The sequence below is a fragment of the Diprion similis genome, chromosome 2 (genome assembly GCF_021155765.1).
Source record: "Diprion similis isolate iyDipSimi1 chromosome 2, iyDipSimi1.1, whole genome shotgun sequence".
NCBI classification, from domain to species: Eukaryota; Metazoa; Arthropoda; class Insecta; order Hymenoptera; family Diprionidae; genus Diprion; species Diprion similis.
In genome coordinates, this window is record NC_060106.1 from 18,374,590 (window position 1) to 18,393,477 (window position 18,888).

General features: G+C 39.5%; 1 protein-coding gene across 1 annotated transcript; it reads right to left on the reverse strand.

Annotated features, from left to right (window-relative positions):
• Positions 1–5,939: 5,939 nt before the first annotated feature.
• Positions 5,940–9,015, reverse strand: LOC124416337 (laccase-1-like). Its single transcript, XM_046897293.1, has 8 exons — positions 8,869–9,015; positions 8,571–8,733; positions 8,127–8,424; positions 7,701–8,038; positions 7,340–7,623; positions 6,921–7,181; positions 6,593–6,829; positions 5,940–6,473 (listed from the first exon to the last, which is right to left on the reverse strand). The coding sequence occupies exons 1-8, from the start codon at positions 8,987–8,989 to the stop codon at positions 6,151–6,153; spliced, it is 2,025 nt and encodes a 674-aa protein (XP_046753249.1). The 5' UTR covers positions 8,990–9,015; the 3' UTR covers positions 5,940–6,150.
• Positions 9,016–18,888: the final 9,873 nt, after the last annotated feature.

Sequence of the window (18,888 nt, forward strand, 5' to 3'; positions counted from 1 at the left end):
TTTTTTGAATTTTTTCGTTGAAATAAACGTGTCGATGAATACAATTTAAAATACATCATTCCATTCCACTTGTATGTCTATTGGAAAATGCATTTGTTATAAAAAAATTCAATCTTCTAGGAGATTGGAATATCGCGATGTGCTGCTCTACGAACAGCTCTGCGAAAGAATGAAAATTTTCCCTCGCTAAAGTCATTGGAAACAAAACAAATTGAATTCCGAAAGCATTATAATGTGCAGCTTTGCTTCCACGTATTGAATTTGCAGTTGATTTTTTCAATCATTTTGTTAGTTGATAGATAAGCTCAAGACCTCCTAATTTCACTTTGAAAAACAATCTCGTCTTTTTCGAAAGTTTGACGCTTTCCCCCAAAAAAAAGAACATTAGGAACATTCATAATGATATCAATCGAAACGTTTCATGAAAGTTGTGAAATAAGGGTAGAAATGCTTTTATTTTGAATAAATCTTCAACATATATAAAATAACACTTAAATATATTTTAAATACGTATTTCTGAAGCTTGACTGAACTAAAAGATATTCGATGAAACAAGTCAATCACTCAAGTACTCTGGAATATTAGTTAATTGCACTAATTTGAGTGAAAATTTTGTTCAATTTCGTCGTTGAAAAATTATCAACAGTTTCACTTCAAATTCAAATTCAAATGGACAAGTGATGTAGGTATGTGAATACGTGGCATAGAACATAAGTTGACCTGTAACGGTACACGTCACGTTTCGTTCAATCAAAATTTCGAATGAGTTTGTTTTAGTACATTTGTGTACCTACATCGTGCCTTTTTCAGCAAATTCACTTATTGTTAGTCTGAAAATTCATGACAACTGGAATATGACATATTGAAGGTGAAGATCATTTTGTCAACTGGAATCGCAGATCAGAAATAAGTGCTTTGCGCTATAAATTATCCACTTTGAGAGGTTCGAAAATGTCATGTTGGCTATGGTGCATTCCCTACCAAATTACCATGATGATTTTAAATTTGTTAATTTTTTTTCAAATTTCATTATTCGTGCCTACTCTTTCAAACAACATTCTGGAACATTTTTTAACTTGCATATCAGCATAATCTTACTGTCCTATGAATGATAAACAAATTCTGAACTGTAGACTGTTCGATTACAAAACTCCAATTCCGCGTATTTTTATGCATCTAATGCATTTCCTGCAACTCAGAATCCAGCAATATTGTTGAATTCAATCACAACATTAAGCGACATTGAAGGTGTTTTATCTTTTTCAAATTCTTCTACCTTAATAGTGCTATACCAAAAATTTCCGTTGTAGCACAAGTCTCGTTCAATCTTGGAGTTGTTTTATCAGCTGAAAAAGTTTACCGTGGATAAAAGCGTTTTGTGATATATTACGAATAATGACAGGTTCGAAACGAGCGTGTCGTGAATAATGTTTGATGATATTATGTCACCTTGATTTTCCGTGACACCTTCAGACCATTACATCAAACAATGTATCCGTCCCAATATTTGAGTGAAGGCCAATTGGAGCCAAATAGAAGCCCCCAATTCAGCTTTTAGAGGTGATCGAGTTTTTATGAATATATAAGTAGGTTGGGATACATGGTGCTCCATGACATAAATGTTCGACGAGAACGGGGTGCAGAGAAAATAGTTACACCAGATGCAAACACACAACGGTGACGACCGGTTGTAGTCTTCCGGTAATTCTGCGAATTTTTACAAAAACTTTGTAACATCTACGGTTTCATTCGAAAGTCAATCGTTTCATGGTAAAATTATTGTTTTGAGTATTTGGGTAAAGTGGGCAAGTGTTCATCAAATTCCTCAATTCTTTCACTTATCAATAATTTTTCCAAAAGACTGCGAGGCCGGGATTATCAAAGCTACGAACAAAAGCAAATTCCGGCTGTAGCAACACATTTTGTATTTTGAACTCAGTTGCAGCAATACACGAGTATACATAACCACGCTTATCTATTGCGGAAACGTATAAAATTTCGCATTCACTTTTGCATGTGGCGGTCACTAACTACGGACAGTGCTTGAATGTGGTTATTAGCACAGTTTTATCGTAGTGACAGTGTTGCAGTAAAATGTAATCGAAAGTTATAAACTGCATCAACACTGCTGTGCAAATTTCATTACCGTATAGAAGTGCTGTCTGCACCGATATTTACCGGTGATTGCGATAAAATTAACTGCAATATATTTTTATTTCATGCACATCGTGCTTATAGTCAAGAACCATTCACTCGGAGCAGGTTTTATGTCCTTATATCCGCGAATGTCAACATGTCATATCACTGCTACTAGAAATAATTATATCATAAATTGAAAATGAGTTAAGTAGACGAAGTGGAAAGAATAACCATAAAAATTGTTGATCATGGTATTAGTCTGTTCACGACATTGTCGTACGAAAATGGTCGATTGGCGAAATTGTTGAAGCCGCGGAACGAAGACACCGGAAATGCGAATCGCTGCAATTGCCGTGTGGTATTGCGGCCAACGTTTTTCTTGATAATTGATTATTCAATAAGAGTTTCAACATTTCATTTTAGCAAGAACAAAAGAGAAAAAAATCAACTACCCGCAACAAAACGCTAACGGGAACGACAGACTTTAGTGGATATTAATCCCATTTGAGCCTCACGTCTATCCTCTGTCACCGCAGGTGAAAAATTGACAGCGCTAACAACTTGGTCCTATCCTGAGGACCTTGAAGCGAATCACGTCGGAGGACCCAGTAGCATAGATAAAAGTTCGTTTGGGGTGGATATCCAGCGCAGTCTTTCGGTATTGGGTTAAAATATTTTTTGAGGCCTTTAATATTTGCATGAAATTTCAAACCGTTAATTTTCCCGTAGAACGGTTCACGTACTTTGATAATTAAAGTTGAACTGTCGGATTTTTTTACACAGGATAATCAAAAGTTTTTCATCGGATTCGCACCGTGATAAGATATTGCAAGTGAACGTTGTAGGGTACATAAAATAAGCTTACTTTTTTCATACAGTTTTGCTTCATCTGTGAATTTTTGCGCTTCGGAAAGAATTCTTTTGTTTATTAGCACCTGAGGTGTTTGACTTTGAGATTGTTTAATCAACTTAAATCCTGGATTAAGAAATACTGTATTGCTATACTGCTGTATTCCAGAAGAATGGTTTTACCGATTTGAATTCAGTTTTTGGGTCAACACGTGTGTTCAGTGAAACTGAAACTACGATACGTTTCTACAGAATTTGTTTCTATGTGATACATCATTGCTGTATAAAGGCTGTCTTTAGACAAATATGATTTCCTGTTGTTCCATTTTCTGTTCATTATTTTTTGCTAAAGCGATATGTACTATCGAAACGAATTCTGTAGAAACGATGCCTTGTCCCGAATTAGATCGTCCTTGTGAGCGTTTATACATTTATACACATGTTAATGGTAAATATCGATCAAGAAATGAACAAATTTGGAGAATGATCGTAGAGTGGATTCCTCAACATCCTGAGAACTATGCCAAAGTATCACAGGTATCCAGGTATAAAAGCAATCATGCAACATTCGTAGCTGTTTGACTAACATTTCGCTCTTTGCCGTTTCAGAGTATTCAGATTGGACTGTCTATTGGAATCTCCAGTTGGAATAGATGCCGAAGGCATTACCGTTTTCTGTAAAACTCTTTTTTAACGACCTTGAATCGAGTGTTTTCAGAGGGTCTGGCCCTGGACAACGTGGGTTCCCACCATGCTTCGACGTGTTAAATCGATTGTCAAGAAACAAAAATAATACAAGTGATTTCGGAGTTCATATCTTTATAATTGTGCTGGATAATTTTGTCATTCCTGAATTCAACTTTATTGCTCATCATTATTTAGACAATTTCTTGAGATGAAATTTTCGCGAGAAATTGGGTCAAACTCCAAAGTTCGTGCAAAGTGTTGGCAACAAAAATGTTTACTTGAGATGACCGCATAAATGAATGTTATATCGCGTTCCACGTGTTTAGTTGTGAATTTGACATCCTACATTAGGCGTGAATTGCAGTTTTGATGTTGCGCATGTATGGGGGTTTCAAATCGCGAAAGCTATGAATCCGTGATGCTATCATCGGGAAAAAAGTACAACCAAAAAAGAAACGATTCAATTATTAGGATTTCCAGCATACATGTTAAAAAAGGAGCGAACAAACGGTATCGTTTACAGCCAACAGTATAACAGCGAGGCGTTTGTATAATTAAACATGTGTACCAAAAAACAGAAATCAGACAACGATGCATTCGTTCAAAGAGAGTAACTCGTATGAGGTCAAATGTGTTTAACTATAGTTGAGCATACAACGCAAGCAAGGCATAAAGAAGACGATTGTATGAAGACAGTTGGCACGAACGGCAATGTGTATCAAGATCAAATTGCATAAGTCGTCATGCGGATTATGGCAACTCCTGGATAACACGGAGAAGCAAACCAGGAACTTATTGTGCGCACAATAATTCCGTAGCAAATCGTTAATTTCACTTATTATGTACTGTTCACGTGACTGGAAATTTCAAATCAAATTGAATCAAAATATAGTTGAGGCAAAGAAATTAATTATTTATGATGAGGCGTATTCCAAATATTGCAATGATGTGAACAGTCTGAATGAGATGGATGAGTTAAAATTCAAATTAACTTGTGTTGAAATGAATATCATAATATTCGAAATAATGCATCTTTGATAATGTAATATGAATTGACTCAATATTAAATGAAAGATTCACATATTCTGGTAAGATCTCCAAACATAATTTTATTATATGTTTTTTTATATGAATTTTATTACATGTTGTGTGGAATATAATTTCTTTTTTATGATTCACTTCACACTATTAGATAATTTATTGAATTACTACACACTGATACCTGAACACTTGTAGTAGAATTAGGGCATGGTAAGTAAACAGTTTGAACTTGGTAGCTATTGATTTGTGACTTTTCTTGCCCACCTTTTCAAAAATCGTGTGAAAATTTCATGTATCTTGGGCAGAGCTCTTGATTCATTATTCAAAGGAGTTGAGTTTGCTTTTTAGGAGTTTACGAACTCACGATTTTTTCTACTGGAATCGATTTATAGGATTTTTTTTAGACTGCGTTGGTCCCTCAATAATGCAGAACAGAAATCTAGAGAAACGTTGGATCAACAGCTGAAAATATAGTAAAATGATGTCCTCGTTTTTCGGTCGCCACTCCTCATTCTTCGCTGACAGCACATTCGAACTGCACGTGATCAATTCCTCGCGCGACTTTGGGTCAACATAGTGAATCGGAGAATTGATTTTATCATTTTCTGAGTTCTTCGAAAGTTTCACCAGAAATCCAAAGGGGTTAGCCTTACTTTTTTTCTTGGTCGAAAAATCTTATGTCTTGGAATCAATTTGCAGGGTCCACCTTTGAGCAATTGGACCTTCAGAAACTCTGCAAGCGCATCGAAAAGAGCGTAGGACCAACAGCAGCAGAGTTATTCAAATTTTCTTCCAAATTCCGGTGAGGTCAGCTCTACCTCACCCTCGATTTTCGGAGCAAGAAATGTTTTTTCACAGAATATATCCGTACACTCTTTGCAGGCTCATTATTTCTCGAAGGATTTAAAAATGCGTTTTCATCGTCATGGGACCAACATAAACTATCTCACGTTACGTTTTTCACACTTTGCTCAAATAGTTGTATACAGCACTTCTTTACCCTCATAGAGTAGTCAGATTTCTTACGTAAGGTTCAATTATATTTTTCCTTTCTTTATGTCTTCTACTACAAAAGTATTCGGCAATCCGCAGAATCATTGAAGAATCACCTGAATTGTCATATTCATTTCTATTCTATCTGTCACCCTTTGCAAAACACACCTTTTCTCTTTAGTTTAGTGTTTATATGTGATCAACTGATTTCAACATCATTAGGGTACGTTGCAAATAATCTTTCATATTTGACAGTGGAATAACTCAAGAAGCATAATAAACTCAGAATTACGGTTTACAAAGTGCCATTTTATTGGAAGAAATCACAAAAAGGTATGTGATTTTACAATTTATGTGGTATATATTTGAGATACTGATACTTGAATTTAGACATTGCAGGGTCATTCATGCTTAGCATACAATGACTTGATTCACATCAGCTCAACTCAATGGATCGAAATCACCGCAGGTCGGAAAGCCTGGGGGTGGAGCTGTAATATCTCCCTCGACCCAGAAAGCCATCCCCATGCCAGTGGCCAGATGCCACTCGTAGTGACAATGCATCAACCAAATTCCAGGATTATCGGCTCTAAATCGCACGGTAGCGTATCCTCCGGAGGGTACACTGATCGTGTCCTTTCGTAGAGGAATACAAAAGCTGCTCTGATTTTTGGGTGTTTCCTCCTTACTTGGATAGTTTGAATCCATGCTCACCACGTAAAAAGAGTAACCATGCAAATGGAACGGATGACTGAGTCCCGACTCTCAGAGGTAATAAACAAAATTTAAGGTTAGTGACTAATATTGGCCAAAATTGATGCGTTCTTACTAGAAAGAGCTGTGCAACTAGGAATTCCGTCAGTTTCCAAATACTTGAACTCACCGTTGGCTGCGTCAAGCAATGTTAGTTCGACGATGTCGTTCTGTTTCAAGACCACGACGTTGCTACACTGGCAATAAGTACCATCCGTGTCGTCGGTACTCTGCAGGCATTCGGCTGGTAAATTGTCTGCGTTGCAAAGTGTTTCATCAGGTCTGTTTTTGAAAATTATTGGACTAGAAGGAAACGTGAAGGATATGTTGTTCATCATGCCCGCTCGAATCGAGGTTCCGCCGAGATCTGGAAGAATTGAATGTATCAATTCGTGTTAAGATACTATTACTATTACATTCAAAAAGAAACGTTAAATAAAAAATTTGCAGCATCTCACTCTCATATGTTTCATAATTTCCCTCGTCGTGAAAGGTGTCGAGATCAAAGAAATGGAAATTGAACGGGATCACCAGTCGAACGTCTGGTTTCGCCGTTAAGACTGTTTTGGTATCTTTGTCCGCTTCGTATCCGGCCAGTCGCAGATCAGTGACGCAAAGGTACTCCGAACTTTCGCCACATGTGGTGCTCGGATAATTCAAGACCCTCGTAAAGTTTAGAGGGTCGGATACTGTAGGTCGAGTTGCGTTTGGAATAATCCCTGCAATATGAAAGTCGCTGTATGAGCAAATAGCACAGTGGTATAGTACCTACTCTTATCCAAGAGAAACAACTTTCTACACCTAACAACGGTGTCATACGAGAACGAAATTTGCATGTACTTATAAAATACTAGAAACTCAGCTGAATGATCATTACCTAAATCTGTGCCATTTGTGCCGTAAGACAGCACAGCGTACTGATCGATTTCCAGACTCTCGCATGCTCCCAAGCCGGTGATATAAATCCAGAACGCGTCGCTATCAAGCGAAGTGTCATTCGTGCTGAGGATAAAATCGTATCGTTCACCAGGATAGATGACAAAGGCATCGACGGTGATTGGCTCGATCGGCGATCCGTCAGTGGCGATAAGAGTCAAGTTGTGATTCTGTATTTGGAATTGGAAGCCGCAGGTTTGGCTTGCTCCGTTGATAACCCGGAACCTATGATGATGATGATGATGATTATTGGACACCGTCGTTTACATCAAAGCTGGAAGTTGAAAAAACCTGTCGCAAACCTGTAACTTGAATTCCTCTCTACGTGAAAAGTTGCCAGAGGAAATGACGCGTTCACAGAATCTTCGCTCGTAGTTCCATTGAGGTACCATCCCAAACCGTTAACCAATATAGTAGTTGGTGAAATTCCTGGCTCTTTGCTGGGCAAACCGGGGAAAAACATCTCTGCGGTTTCGTGCATCCAATCGGAAACAAGAAGCGTATGCACTGGTACGTCAAACTCGTAGAGTTCTTGCGGCCAGGGTTCCTCGGAACGTGGTTCACGGACAGTCAACACACCATATTGCCCATTGGTTCTATGTAGCCCAGTGTGAGAGTGGTAGAAGTACGTGCCAGCGTCCTGTGGAGAAGGAAATTGAGGACCCAGTTTAGAATTCACACCGTCATAACCACGAGTGAAATGACGGGCAAAGTACAATTGTACTGACATCGGCTGGAAATGCGTATCGAAAACTCGATTCTCCGATCGGACACTGGGTTATATAGGGAACCCCGTCCATCCACTGACTGCGCTTCTGCAGAATTCCATGCCAATGTATTGTCGACCCGGTACCGGACATTCGGTTATGCACATTGACTACGATCAGGTCATTTTTACAGACGTTAATCGGAGGCCCGGGAATTTGGCGGTTGATGGACATCACTCCCTTTTCAACTCCATCGACTGGGATGCATTGGGATAGGTAACAGTCCTCGAGAACACCATTGGAACAATTCCCGCAAGCTCTGCAGTCGTACAAGAAATGACTCGGTCATTATCACTGTTTCGCAAATCACAATTCTTCAGAGAAAGAAATATAACACCTTCATGGAAACAAGTAAGCTCAAATTTGTCTACATTAATCACGTGTAAGTATCGTAAGGTTACTCACGTTCCCATCGCCGCGTAGTACTCTAAAACAAATGTGTAAAGACAGACTCGCGGTGCTTCCCCAACGTTGCACGTACGCAAACAATCTGTTTCCTTCAGATTTTTAACACCAAGCCTGACTAACTCATCCCATGGTGACGCCCGGTTATAGTCTTCCGGTAATTCTGCGAATTTTTATAAAAACTTTGTAACATCTACGGTTTCATTCGAAACTCAATCGTTTCATGGTAAAATTATTGTTTTGAATGTTTGGGTAAAGTGGGCAAGTGTTTGTCAAATTCCTCAATTCTTTCACTCACCAATAATTTTTCCAGAAGACTGCGAGGCCGGGATTATCAAAGCTACGAACAAAAGCAAATTCCGGCTGTAGCAACACATTTTGTATTTTGAACTCAGTCGCAGCAATACACGAGTATACATAACCACGCTTATCTATTGCGGAAACGTATAAAATTTCGCATTCACTTTTGCATGTGGCGGTCACTAACTACGGACAGTGCTTGAATGTGGTTATTAGCACAGTTTTATCGTAGTGACAGTGTTGCAGTAAAATGTAATCGAAAGTTATAAACTGCATCAACACTGCTGTGCAAATTTCATTACCGTATAGAAGTGCTGTCTGCACCGATATTTACCGGTGATTGCGATGAAATTAACTGCAATATATTTTTATTTCATGCACAACGTGCTTATAGTCAAGAACCATTCACTCGGAGCAGGTTTTATGTCCTTATATCCGCGAATGTCAACATGTCATATCACTGCTACTAGAAATCATTATCATTGACGCTTGAACTAACAGGCGACAACCGACATAAAAATTAAAAGCTCATGAAAAAGGCAGATAAATTTCAAGTATCACGAAGTCACGATGTTTGATTGCAGTTTTTCTCACTACAGAACTCACGGTATGTTATTCACACGTTTTGATGATAAAAATTCATAGGCAGGTACTTGTCGACAGAAAAAAGTATCTGAAAGCGAGAAAAAATTATATCATAAATTGAAAATGAGTTAAGTAGACGAAGTGGAAAGAATAACCATAAAAATTGTTGACCATGGTATTAGTCTGTTCACGACATTGTCGTACGAAAATGGTCGGTTGGCGAAATTGTTGAAGCCGCGGAACGAAGACACCGGAAATGCGAATCGCTGCAATTGTCGTGTGGCATTGCGGTCAACGTTTTTCTTTATAATTGATTATTCAATAAGAGTTTCAATATTTCATTTTAGCAAGAACAAAAGAGAAAAAAATCAACTACCCGCAACAAAACGCTAACGGGAACGACAGACTTTAGTGGATATTAATCCCATTTGAGCCTCACGTCTATCCTCTGTCACCGCAGGTGAAAAATTGACAGCGCTAACAACTTGGTCCTATCCTGAGGACCTTGAAGCGAATCACGTCGGAGGACCCAGTAGCATAGATAAAAGTTCGTTTGGGGTGGATATCCAGCGCAGTCTTTCGGTATTGGGTTAAAATATTTTTTGAGGCCTTTGATATTTGCATGAAATTTCAAACCGTTAATTTTCCCGTAGAACGGTTCACGTACTTTGATAATTAAAGTTGAACTGTCGGATTTTTTTACACAGGATAATCAAAAGTTTTTCATCGGATTCGCACCGTGATAAGATATTGCAAGTGAACGTTGTAGGGTACATAAAATAAGCTTACTTTTTTCATACAGTTTTGCCTCATCTGTGAATTTTTGCGCTTCGGAAAGAATTCTTTTGTTTACTAGCACCTGAGGTGTTTGACTTTGAGATTGTTTAATCAACTTTGATCGTGGATTAAGAAATACTGTATTGCTATACTGCTGTATTCCAGAAGAATGGTTTTACCGATTTGAATTGAGTTTTTGGGTAAACACGTGTGTTCAGTGTAGATGTACCACCAAGCTTTTAAGCTTCTACTTGTATTTCCGATTACGAGTATCCTGAATTCTGAACAAATGTGGACAAAATTTTGGCGAAGGATTAAGTATATTCGAAGAAGACGTATAGCGTCGATTAAGTATATTTTGCAAAGTATGTAGTTCAAATAAAGTATACAATAATGATTATGGTGAATGGAAACTTGTAAAGTATTTTACTGATGGATTTTCTAAACATGAATTGTAAATAATATTATCAATTTGTCTACTAAATTTCATTTAATATCACTGAAACTACGATACGTTTCTACAGAATTTGTTTCTATGTGATACATCATTGCTGTATAAAGGCTGTCTTCAGACAAATATGATTTCCTGTTGTTCCATTTTCTGTTCATTATTTTTTGCTAAAGCGATATGTACTATCGAAACGAATTCTGTAGAAACGATGCCTTGTCCCGAATTAGATCGTCCTTGTGAGCGTTTATACATTTATACACATGTTAATGGTAAATATCGATCAAGAAATGAACAAATTTGGAGAATGATCGTAGAGTGGATTCCTCAACATCCTGAGAACTATGCCAAAGTATCACAGGTATCCAGGTATAAAAGCAATCATGCAACATTCGTAGCTGTTTGACTAACATTTCGCTCTTTGCCGTTTCAGAGTATTCAGATTGGACTGTCTATTGGAATCTCCAGTTGGAATAGATGCCGAAGGCATTACCGTTTTCTGTAAAACTCTTTTTTAACGACCTTGAATCGAGTGTTTTCAGAGGGTCTGGCCCTGGACAACGTGGGTTCCCACCATGCTTCGACGTGTTAAATCGATTGTCAAGAAACAAAAATAATACAAGTGATTTCGGAGTTCATATCTTTATAATTGTGCTGGATAATTTTGTCATTCCTGAATTCAACTTTATTGCTCATCATTATTTAGACAATTTCTTGAGATGAAATTTTCGCGAGAAATTGGGTCAAACTCCAAAGTTCGTGCAAAGTGTTGGCAACAAAAATGTTTACTTGAGATGACCGCATAAATGAATGTTATATCGCGTTCCACGTGTTTAGTTGTGAATTTGACATCCTACATTAGGCGTGAATTGCAGTTTTGATGTTGCGCATGTATGGGGGTTTCAAATCGCGAAAGCTATGAATCCGTGATGCTATCATCGGGAAAAAAGTACAACCAAAAAAGAAACGATTCAATTATTAGGATTTCCAGCATACATGTTAAAAAAGGAGCGAACAAACGGTATCGTTTACAGCCAACAGTATAACAGCGAGGCGTTTGTATAATTAAACATGTGTACCAAAAAACAGAAATCAGACAACGATGCATTCGTTCAAAGAGAGTAACTCGTATGAGGTCAAATGTGTTTAACTATAGTTGAGCATACAACGCAAGCAAGGCATAAAGAAGACGATTGTATGAAGACAGTTGGCACGAACGGCAATGTGTATCAAGATCAAATTGCATAAGTCGTCATGCGGATTATGGCAACTCCTGGATAACACGGAGAAGCAAACCAGGAACTTATTGTGCGCACAATAATTCCGTAGCAAATCGTTAATTTCACTTATTATGTACTGTTCACGTGACTGGAAATTTCAAATCAAATTGAATCAAAATATAGTTGAGGCAAAGAAATTAATTATTTATGATGAGGCGTATTCCAAATATTGCAATGATGTGAACAGTCTGAATGAGATGGATGAGTTAAAATTCAAATTAACTTGTGTTGAAATGAATATCATAACATTCGAAATAATGCATCTTTGATAATGTAATATGAATTGACTCAATATTAAATGAAAGATTCAATTATTCTGGTAAGATCTCAAAACACAATTTTACTATATGTTTTTTTATGTGATTTTTATTACATGTTGTGTGGAATATAATTTCTTTTTTATGATTCACTTCATACTATTGGATAATTTATTGAATTACTACACACTGATACCTGAACACTTGTAGTAGAATTAGGGCATGGTAAGTAAACAGTTTAAACTTGATAGCTATTGATTTGTGACTTTTCTTGCCCACCTTCTCAAAATTCCTGTGAAAATTTCAAATATTTTGGGCAGAGCTCTTCATTTATTATTGAAAGGGGTTGAGCTTGCTTTTCAGTAGTTTATAAACTCAAGATTTTTTTGACTGGAATTGATTGATGGAATTCTATTTAGACTAGATTAGTCCCTTAGTAATGCAGAAGTGAAATCTAAAAAACGTTAGTGCAACTTCTGAAAATATAGTGAAATGACGTCCTCGTTTTTCGGTCGCTGCTCCTCATTCTTCGCGGACAGCACGTTCGTACTGCACGTGATCGATTCCTCGCGCGACTTTCGATCAACATAGTGAATCGTAAAATTGATTTTATCATTTTCTGAATTCTTCGAATTCTTAGCAATACTCTTAAGGTGAAAGCGTTACATTTTTGATCATTTCGAAGCCGAAAATTCTTCGTCTCCAAATCGATTCGTATGACCCTTTCCGGACTAATTGGACCCCCAGGAACTCAAAAAACACATGAAAAAGAGCGTAGGACCAACAGCAGAGAAAAGAGCTCGAAAATCAGCAGTTTTCCGCCTGTAACTTTTCAGGCGTTGCTCGCAGCGTATTGGGACTGCACCCAATTGATTTCTCTTGCAAAATTACGTCGGAATAAGGCCTCAACAAACTAATCGCAGCACTTTTCGAAAACGTCGAAATTTTCGCCAAAAATCCAAAGGGGTTAGCCTTAGTTTTTCCGTCATTTCCGGAGCCGAAAATTCTTTGTCTCCGAATCGATTCGTATGACCCTTTCAGGACTAATTGGACCCCCAGGAACTCAAAAAACACTTGAAAAAGAGCGTAGGACCAACAGCAGAGAAATGAGCTCGAAAATCAGCAGTTTTTTGCCTGTAACTTTTCAGGCGTTGCTCGCAGCGTATTGGGACTGCGCCCAATCGATTTCTCTCCCAAAATTACGTCGGAATAAGGCCTCATCGAACTAATCGCAGCATTTTTTGAAAACATCGAAATTTTCGCCAAAAATCCAAAGGGGTTAGCCTTAGTTTTTTTGTAATTTATGGAGTTGAAATTTCTTCGTCTCCGAATCGATTTGTACGACCCTTTCCGGAGTAATTGGACCCCCAGGAACTCAAAAAACACATGAAAAAGAGCGTAGGACCAACAGCAGAGAAATGAGCTTGAAAATCAGCAGTTTTTCGCCTGTAACTCTTCAGGCGTTGCTCGCAGCGTATTGGGACTGCACCTAATCGATTTCTCTTGCAAAATTACGTCGGAATAAGGCCTCAACAAACTAATCACAGCACTTTTCGAAAACGTCGAAATTTTCGCCAAAAATCCAGAGGGGTTAGCCTTAGTTTTTTCGTCATTTCCAGAGCCGAAAATACTTCGTCTCCGAATCGATTTGTATGACCCTTACCGGAGTAATTGGACCCCGAGGTACTCAAAAAACACATGAAAAAGAGCGTAGGACCAACAGCAGAGAAATGAGCTCGAAAATCAGCAGTTTTTTGCCTGTAACTTTTCAGGCGTTGCTCGCAGCGTATTGGGACTGCGCCCAATCGATTTCTCTCCCAAAATTACGTCGGAATGAGGCCTCATCGAACTAATCGCAGCATTTTTTGGAAACATCGAAATTCTCGCCAAAAATCCAAAGGGGTTAGCCTTAGTTTTTTCGTCATTTTCGGAGTCGAAAATTCTTCGTCTCCGAATCGATTCGTATGACCCTTTCCGGAGTAATTGGACCCCCAGGAACTCAAGAAACACATGAAAAAGAGCGTAGGACCAACAGCAGAGAAATGAGCTCGAAAATCAGCAGTTTTTCGCCTGTAACTTTTCAGGCGTTGCTCGCAGCGTATTGGGACTGCACCCAATCGATTTCTCTTGCAAAATTACGTCGGAATGAGGCCTCAACAAACTAATCGCAGCACTTTTCGAAAACGTCGAAATTTTTGCCAAAAATCCAAAGGGGTTAGCCTTAGTTTTTTTGTCATTTCCGGAGCCGAAAATTCTTCGTCTCCGAATCGATTCGTATGACCCTTTCCGGAGTAATTGGACCGCGAGGAACTCAAAAAACACATGAAAAAAAGCGTAGGACCAACAGCAGAGAAATGAGCTCGAAAATCAGCAGATTTTTGCCTGTAACTTTTCAGGCGTTGCTCGCAGTGTATTGGGACTGCACCCAATCGATTTCTCTTGCAAAATTACGTCAGAATAAGGCCTCAACAAACTAATCGCAGCACTTTTCGGAAACGTCGAAATTTTCGCCAAAAATCCAAAGGGGTTAGCCTTAGTTTTTTCGTCATTTCCAGAGCCGAAAATACTTCGTCTCCGAATCGATTCGTATGACCCTTTCCGGACTAATTGGACCCCCAGGAACTTAAAAAACACATGAAAAAGAGCGTAGGACCAACAGCAGAGAAATGAGGACAAAAATCAGCAGTTTTCCGCCTGTAACTTTTTAGGCGTTGCTCGCAGCGTATTGGGACTGCGCCAAATTGATTTCTCCCGCAAAATTACGTCAGAATGAGGCCTCAACGCATCAATTGCAGCACTTTTCGGGAACGTCGAAATTTTCGCCAAAAATCCAAAGGGGTTAGCCTCAGTTTTTTTGTAATTTATGGAGTTGAAATTTCTTCGTCTCCGAATCGATTTGTACTACCCTTTCCGGAGTAATTGGACCCCCAGGAACTCAAGAAACACATGAAAAAGAGCGTAGGACCAACAGCAGAGAAATGAGCTTGAAAATCAGCAGTTTTTTGCCTGTAACTCTTCAGGCGTTGCTCGCAGCGTATTGGGACTGCACCCAATCGATTTCTCTTGCAAAATTACGTCGGAATAAGGCCTTAACAAACTAATCGCAGCACTTTTCGAAAACGTCGAAATTTTCGCCAAAAATCCAAAGGGGTTAGCCTTAGTTTTTTCGTCATTTCCAGAGCCGAAAATACTTCGTCTCCGAATCGATTTGTATGACCCTTACCGGAGTAATTGGACCCCGAGGTACTCAAAAAACACATAAAAAAGAGCGTAGGACCAACAGCAGAGAAATGAGCTCGAAAATCAGCAGTTTTTTGCCTGTAACTTTTCAGGCGTTGCTCGCAGCGTATTGGGACTGCGCCCAATCGATTTCTCTCCCAAAATTACGTCGGAATGAGGCCTCATCGAACTAATCGCAGCATTTTTTGGAAACATCGAAATTTTCGCCAAAAATCCAAAGGGGTTAGCCTTAGTTTTTTCGTCATTTTCGGAGTCGAAAATTCTTCGTCTCCGAATCGATTCGTATGACCCTTTCCGGAGTAATTGGACCCCCAGGAACTCAAGAAACACATGAAAAAGAGCGTTGGACCAACAGCAGAGAAATGAGCTCGAAAATCAGCAGTTTTTTGCCTGTAACTTTTCAGGCGTTGCTCGCAGCGTATTGGGACTGCGCCCAATTGATTTCCCTTGCAAAATTACGTCGGAATAAGGCCTCAACAAACTAATCGCAGCACTTTTCGAAAACGTCGAAATTTTCGCCAAAAATCCAAAGGGGTTAGCCTTAGTTTTTTTGTCATTTCCGGAGCCGAAAATTCTTCGTCTCCGAATCGATTCGTATGACCCTTTCCGGAGTAATTGGACCCCCAGGAACTCAAAAAACACATGAAAAAAAGCGTAGGACCAACAGCAGAGAAATGAGCTCGAAAATCAGCAGTTTTTTGCCTGTAACTTTTCAGGCGTTGCTCGCAGTGTATTGGGACTGCACCCAATCGATTTCTCTTGCAAAATTACGTCGGAATAAGGCCTCAACAAACTAATCGCAGCACTTTTCGAAAACGTCGAAATTTTCGCCAAAAATCCAAAGGGGTTAGCCTTAGTTTTTTCGTCATTTCCAGAGCCGAAAATACTTCGTCTCCGAATCGATTTGTATGACCCTTACCGGAGTAAGTGGACCCCGAGGTACCCAAAAAACACATGAAAAAGAGCGTAGGACCAACAGCAGAGAAATGAGCTCGAAAATCAGCAGTTTTTTGCCTGTAACTTTTCAGGCGTTGCTCGCAGCGTATTGGGACTGCGCCCAATCGATTTCTCTCCCAAAATTACGTCGGAATAAGGCCTCATCGAACTAATCGCAGCATTTTTTGGAAACATCGAAATTTTCGCCAAAAATCCAAAGGGGTTAGCCTTAGTTTTTTCGTCATTTTCGGAGCCGAAAATTCTTCGTCTCCGAATCGATTCGTATTACCCTTTCCGGAGTAATTGGACCCCCAGGAACTCAAGAAACACATGAAAAAGAGCGTAGGACCAACAGCAGAGAAATGAGCTCGAAAATCAGCAGTTTTTCGCCTGTAACTTTTCAGGCGTTGCTCGCAGCGTATTGGGACTGCGCCCAATTGATTTCTCTCGCAAAATTACGTCGGAATAAGGCCTCAACAAACTAATCGCAGCACTTTTCGAAAACGTCGAAATTTTCGCCAAAAATCCAAAGGGGTTAGCCTTAGTTTTTTTGTCATTTCCGGAGCCGAAAATTCTTCGTCTCCGAATCGATTCGTATGACCCTTTCCGGAGTAATTGGACCCCCAGGAACTCAAAAAACACATGAAAAAAAGCGTAGGACCAACAGCAGAGAAATGAGCTCGAAAATCAGCAGTTTTTTGCCTGTAATTTTTCAGGCGTTGCTCGCAGCGTATTGGGACTGCACCCAATCGATTTCTCTTGCAAAATTACGTCGGAATAAGGCCTCAACAAACTAATCGCAGCACTTTTCGAAAACGTCGAAATTTTCGCCAAAAATCCAAAGGGGTTAGCCTTAGTTTTTCCGTCATTTCCAGAGCCGAAAATACTTCGTCTCCGAATCGATTTGTATGACCCTTACCGGAGTAATTGGACCCCGAGGTACTCAAAAAACACATGAAAAAGAGCGTAGGACCAACAGCAGAGAAATGAGCTCGAAAATCAGCAGTTTTTTGCCTGTAACTTTTCAGGCGTTGCTCGCAGCGTATTGGGACTGCGCCAAATCGATTTCTCTCGCAAAATTACGTCGGAATAAGGCCTCAACGAACTAATCGCAGCACTTTTCGGAAACATCGAAATTTTCGCCAAAAATCCAAAGGGGTTAGCCTTAGTTTTTTCGTCATTTCCAGAGCCGAAAATACTTCGTCTCCGAATCGATTTGTATGACCCTTACCGGAGTAATTGGACCCCGAGGTACTCAAAAAACACATGAAAAAGAGCGTTGGACCAACAGCAGAGAAATGAGCTCGAAAATCAGCAGTTTTTTGCCTGTAACTTTTCAGGCGTTGCTCGCAGCGTATTGGGACTGCGCCAAATCGATTTCTCTCGCAAAATTACGTCGGAATAAGGCCTCAACGAACTAATCGCAGCACTTTTCGGAAACATCGAAATTTTCGCCAAAAATCCAAAGGGGTTAGCCTTAGTTTTTTTGTAATTTATGGAGCCGAAAATACTTCGTCTCCGAATCGATTTGTATGACCCTTACCGGAGTAATTGGACCCCGAGGTACTCAAAAAACACATGAAAAAGAGCGTTGGACCAACAGCAGAGAAATGAGCTCGAAAATCAGCAGTTTTTTGCCTGTAACTTTTCAGGCGTTGCTCGCAGCGTATTGGGACTGCGCCAAATCGATTTCTCTCGCAAAATTACGTCGGAATAAGGCCTCAACGAACTAATCGCAGCACTTTTCGGAAACATCGAAATTTTCGCCAAAAATCCAAAGGGGTTAGCCTTAGTTTTTTTGTAATTTATGGAGCCGAAATTTCTTCGTCTTCGAATCGATTCGTATGACCCTTTTTGGAGTAATTGGACCTCCAGGAACTCAAGAAACACATGAAAAAGAGCGTAGGACCAACAGCAGAGAAATGAGCTCGAAAGAAAGCAGTTTTTTGCCTGAAACTTTCTAGGCGTTGCTCGCAGCGTATTGGGACTGCGCCAAATCGATTACTTTCGCAAAATTACGTCGGAATAAGGCCTCAACGAACTAATCGCAGCACTTTTCGGAAACATCGAAATTTTCGCCAAAAATCCAAAGGGGTTAGCCTTAGTTTTTTTGTAATTTCTGGAGCGGAAATTTCTTCGTCTTCGAATCGATTCGTATGACCCTTTCCGGAGTAATTGGACCCCCAGGAACTCAAGAAACACATGAAAAAGAGCGTAGGACCAACAGCAGAGAAATGAGCTCGAAAATCAGCAGTTTTTCGCCTGAAACTTTTCAGGCGTTGCTCGCAGCGTATTGGGACTGCGCTAAATCGATTTCTCTCGCAAAATTACGTCGGAATAAGGCCTCAACGAATTAATTGCAGCACTTTTCGAAAACGTCGAAATTTTCGCCAAAAATCCAAAGGGGTTAGCCTTAGTTTTTTTGTAATTTCCGGAGCCGAAATTTCGTCGTCTTCGAATCGATTCGTATGACCCTTTCCGGAGTAATTGGACCC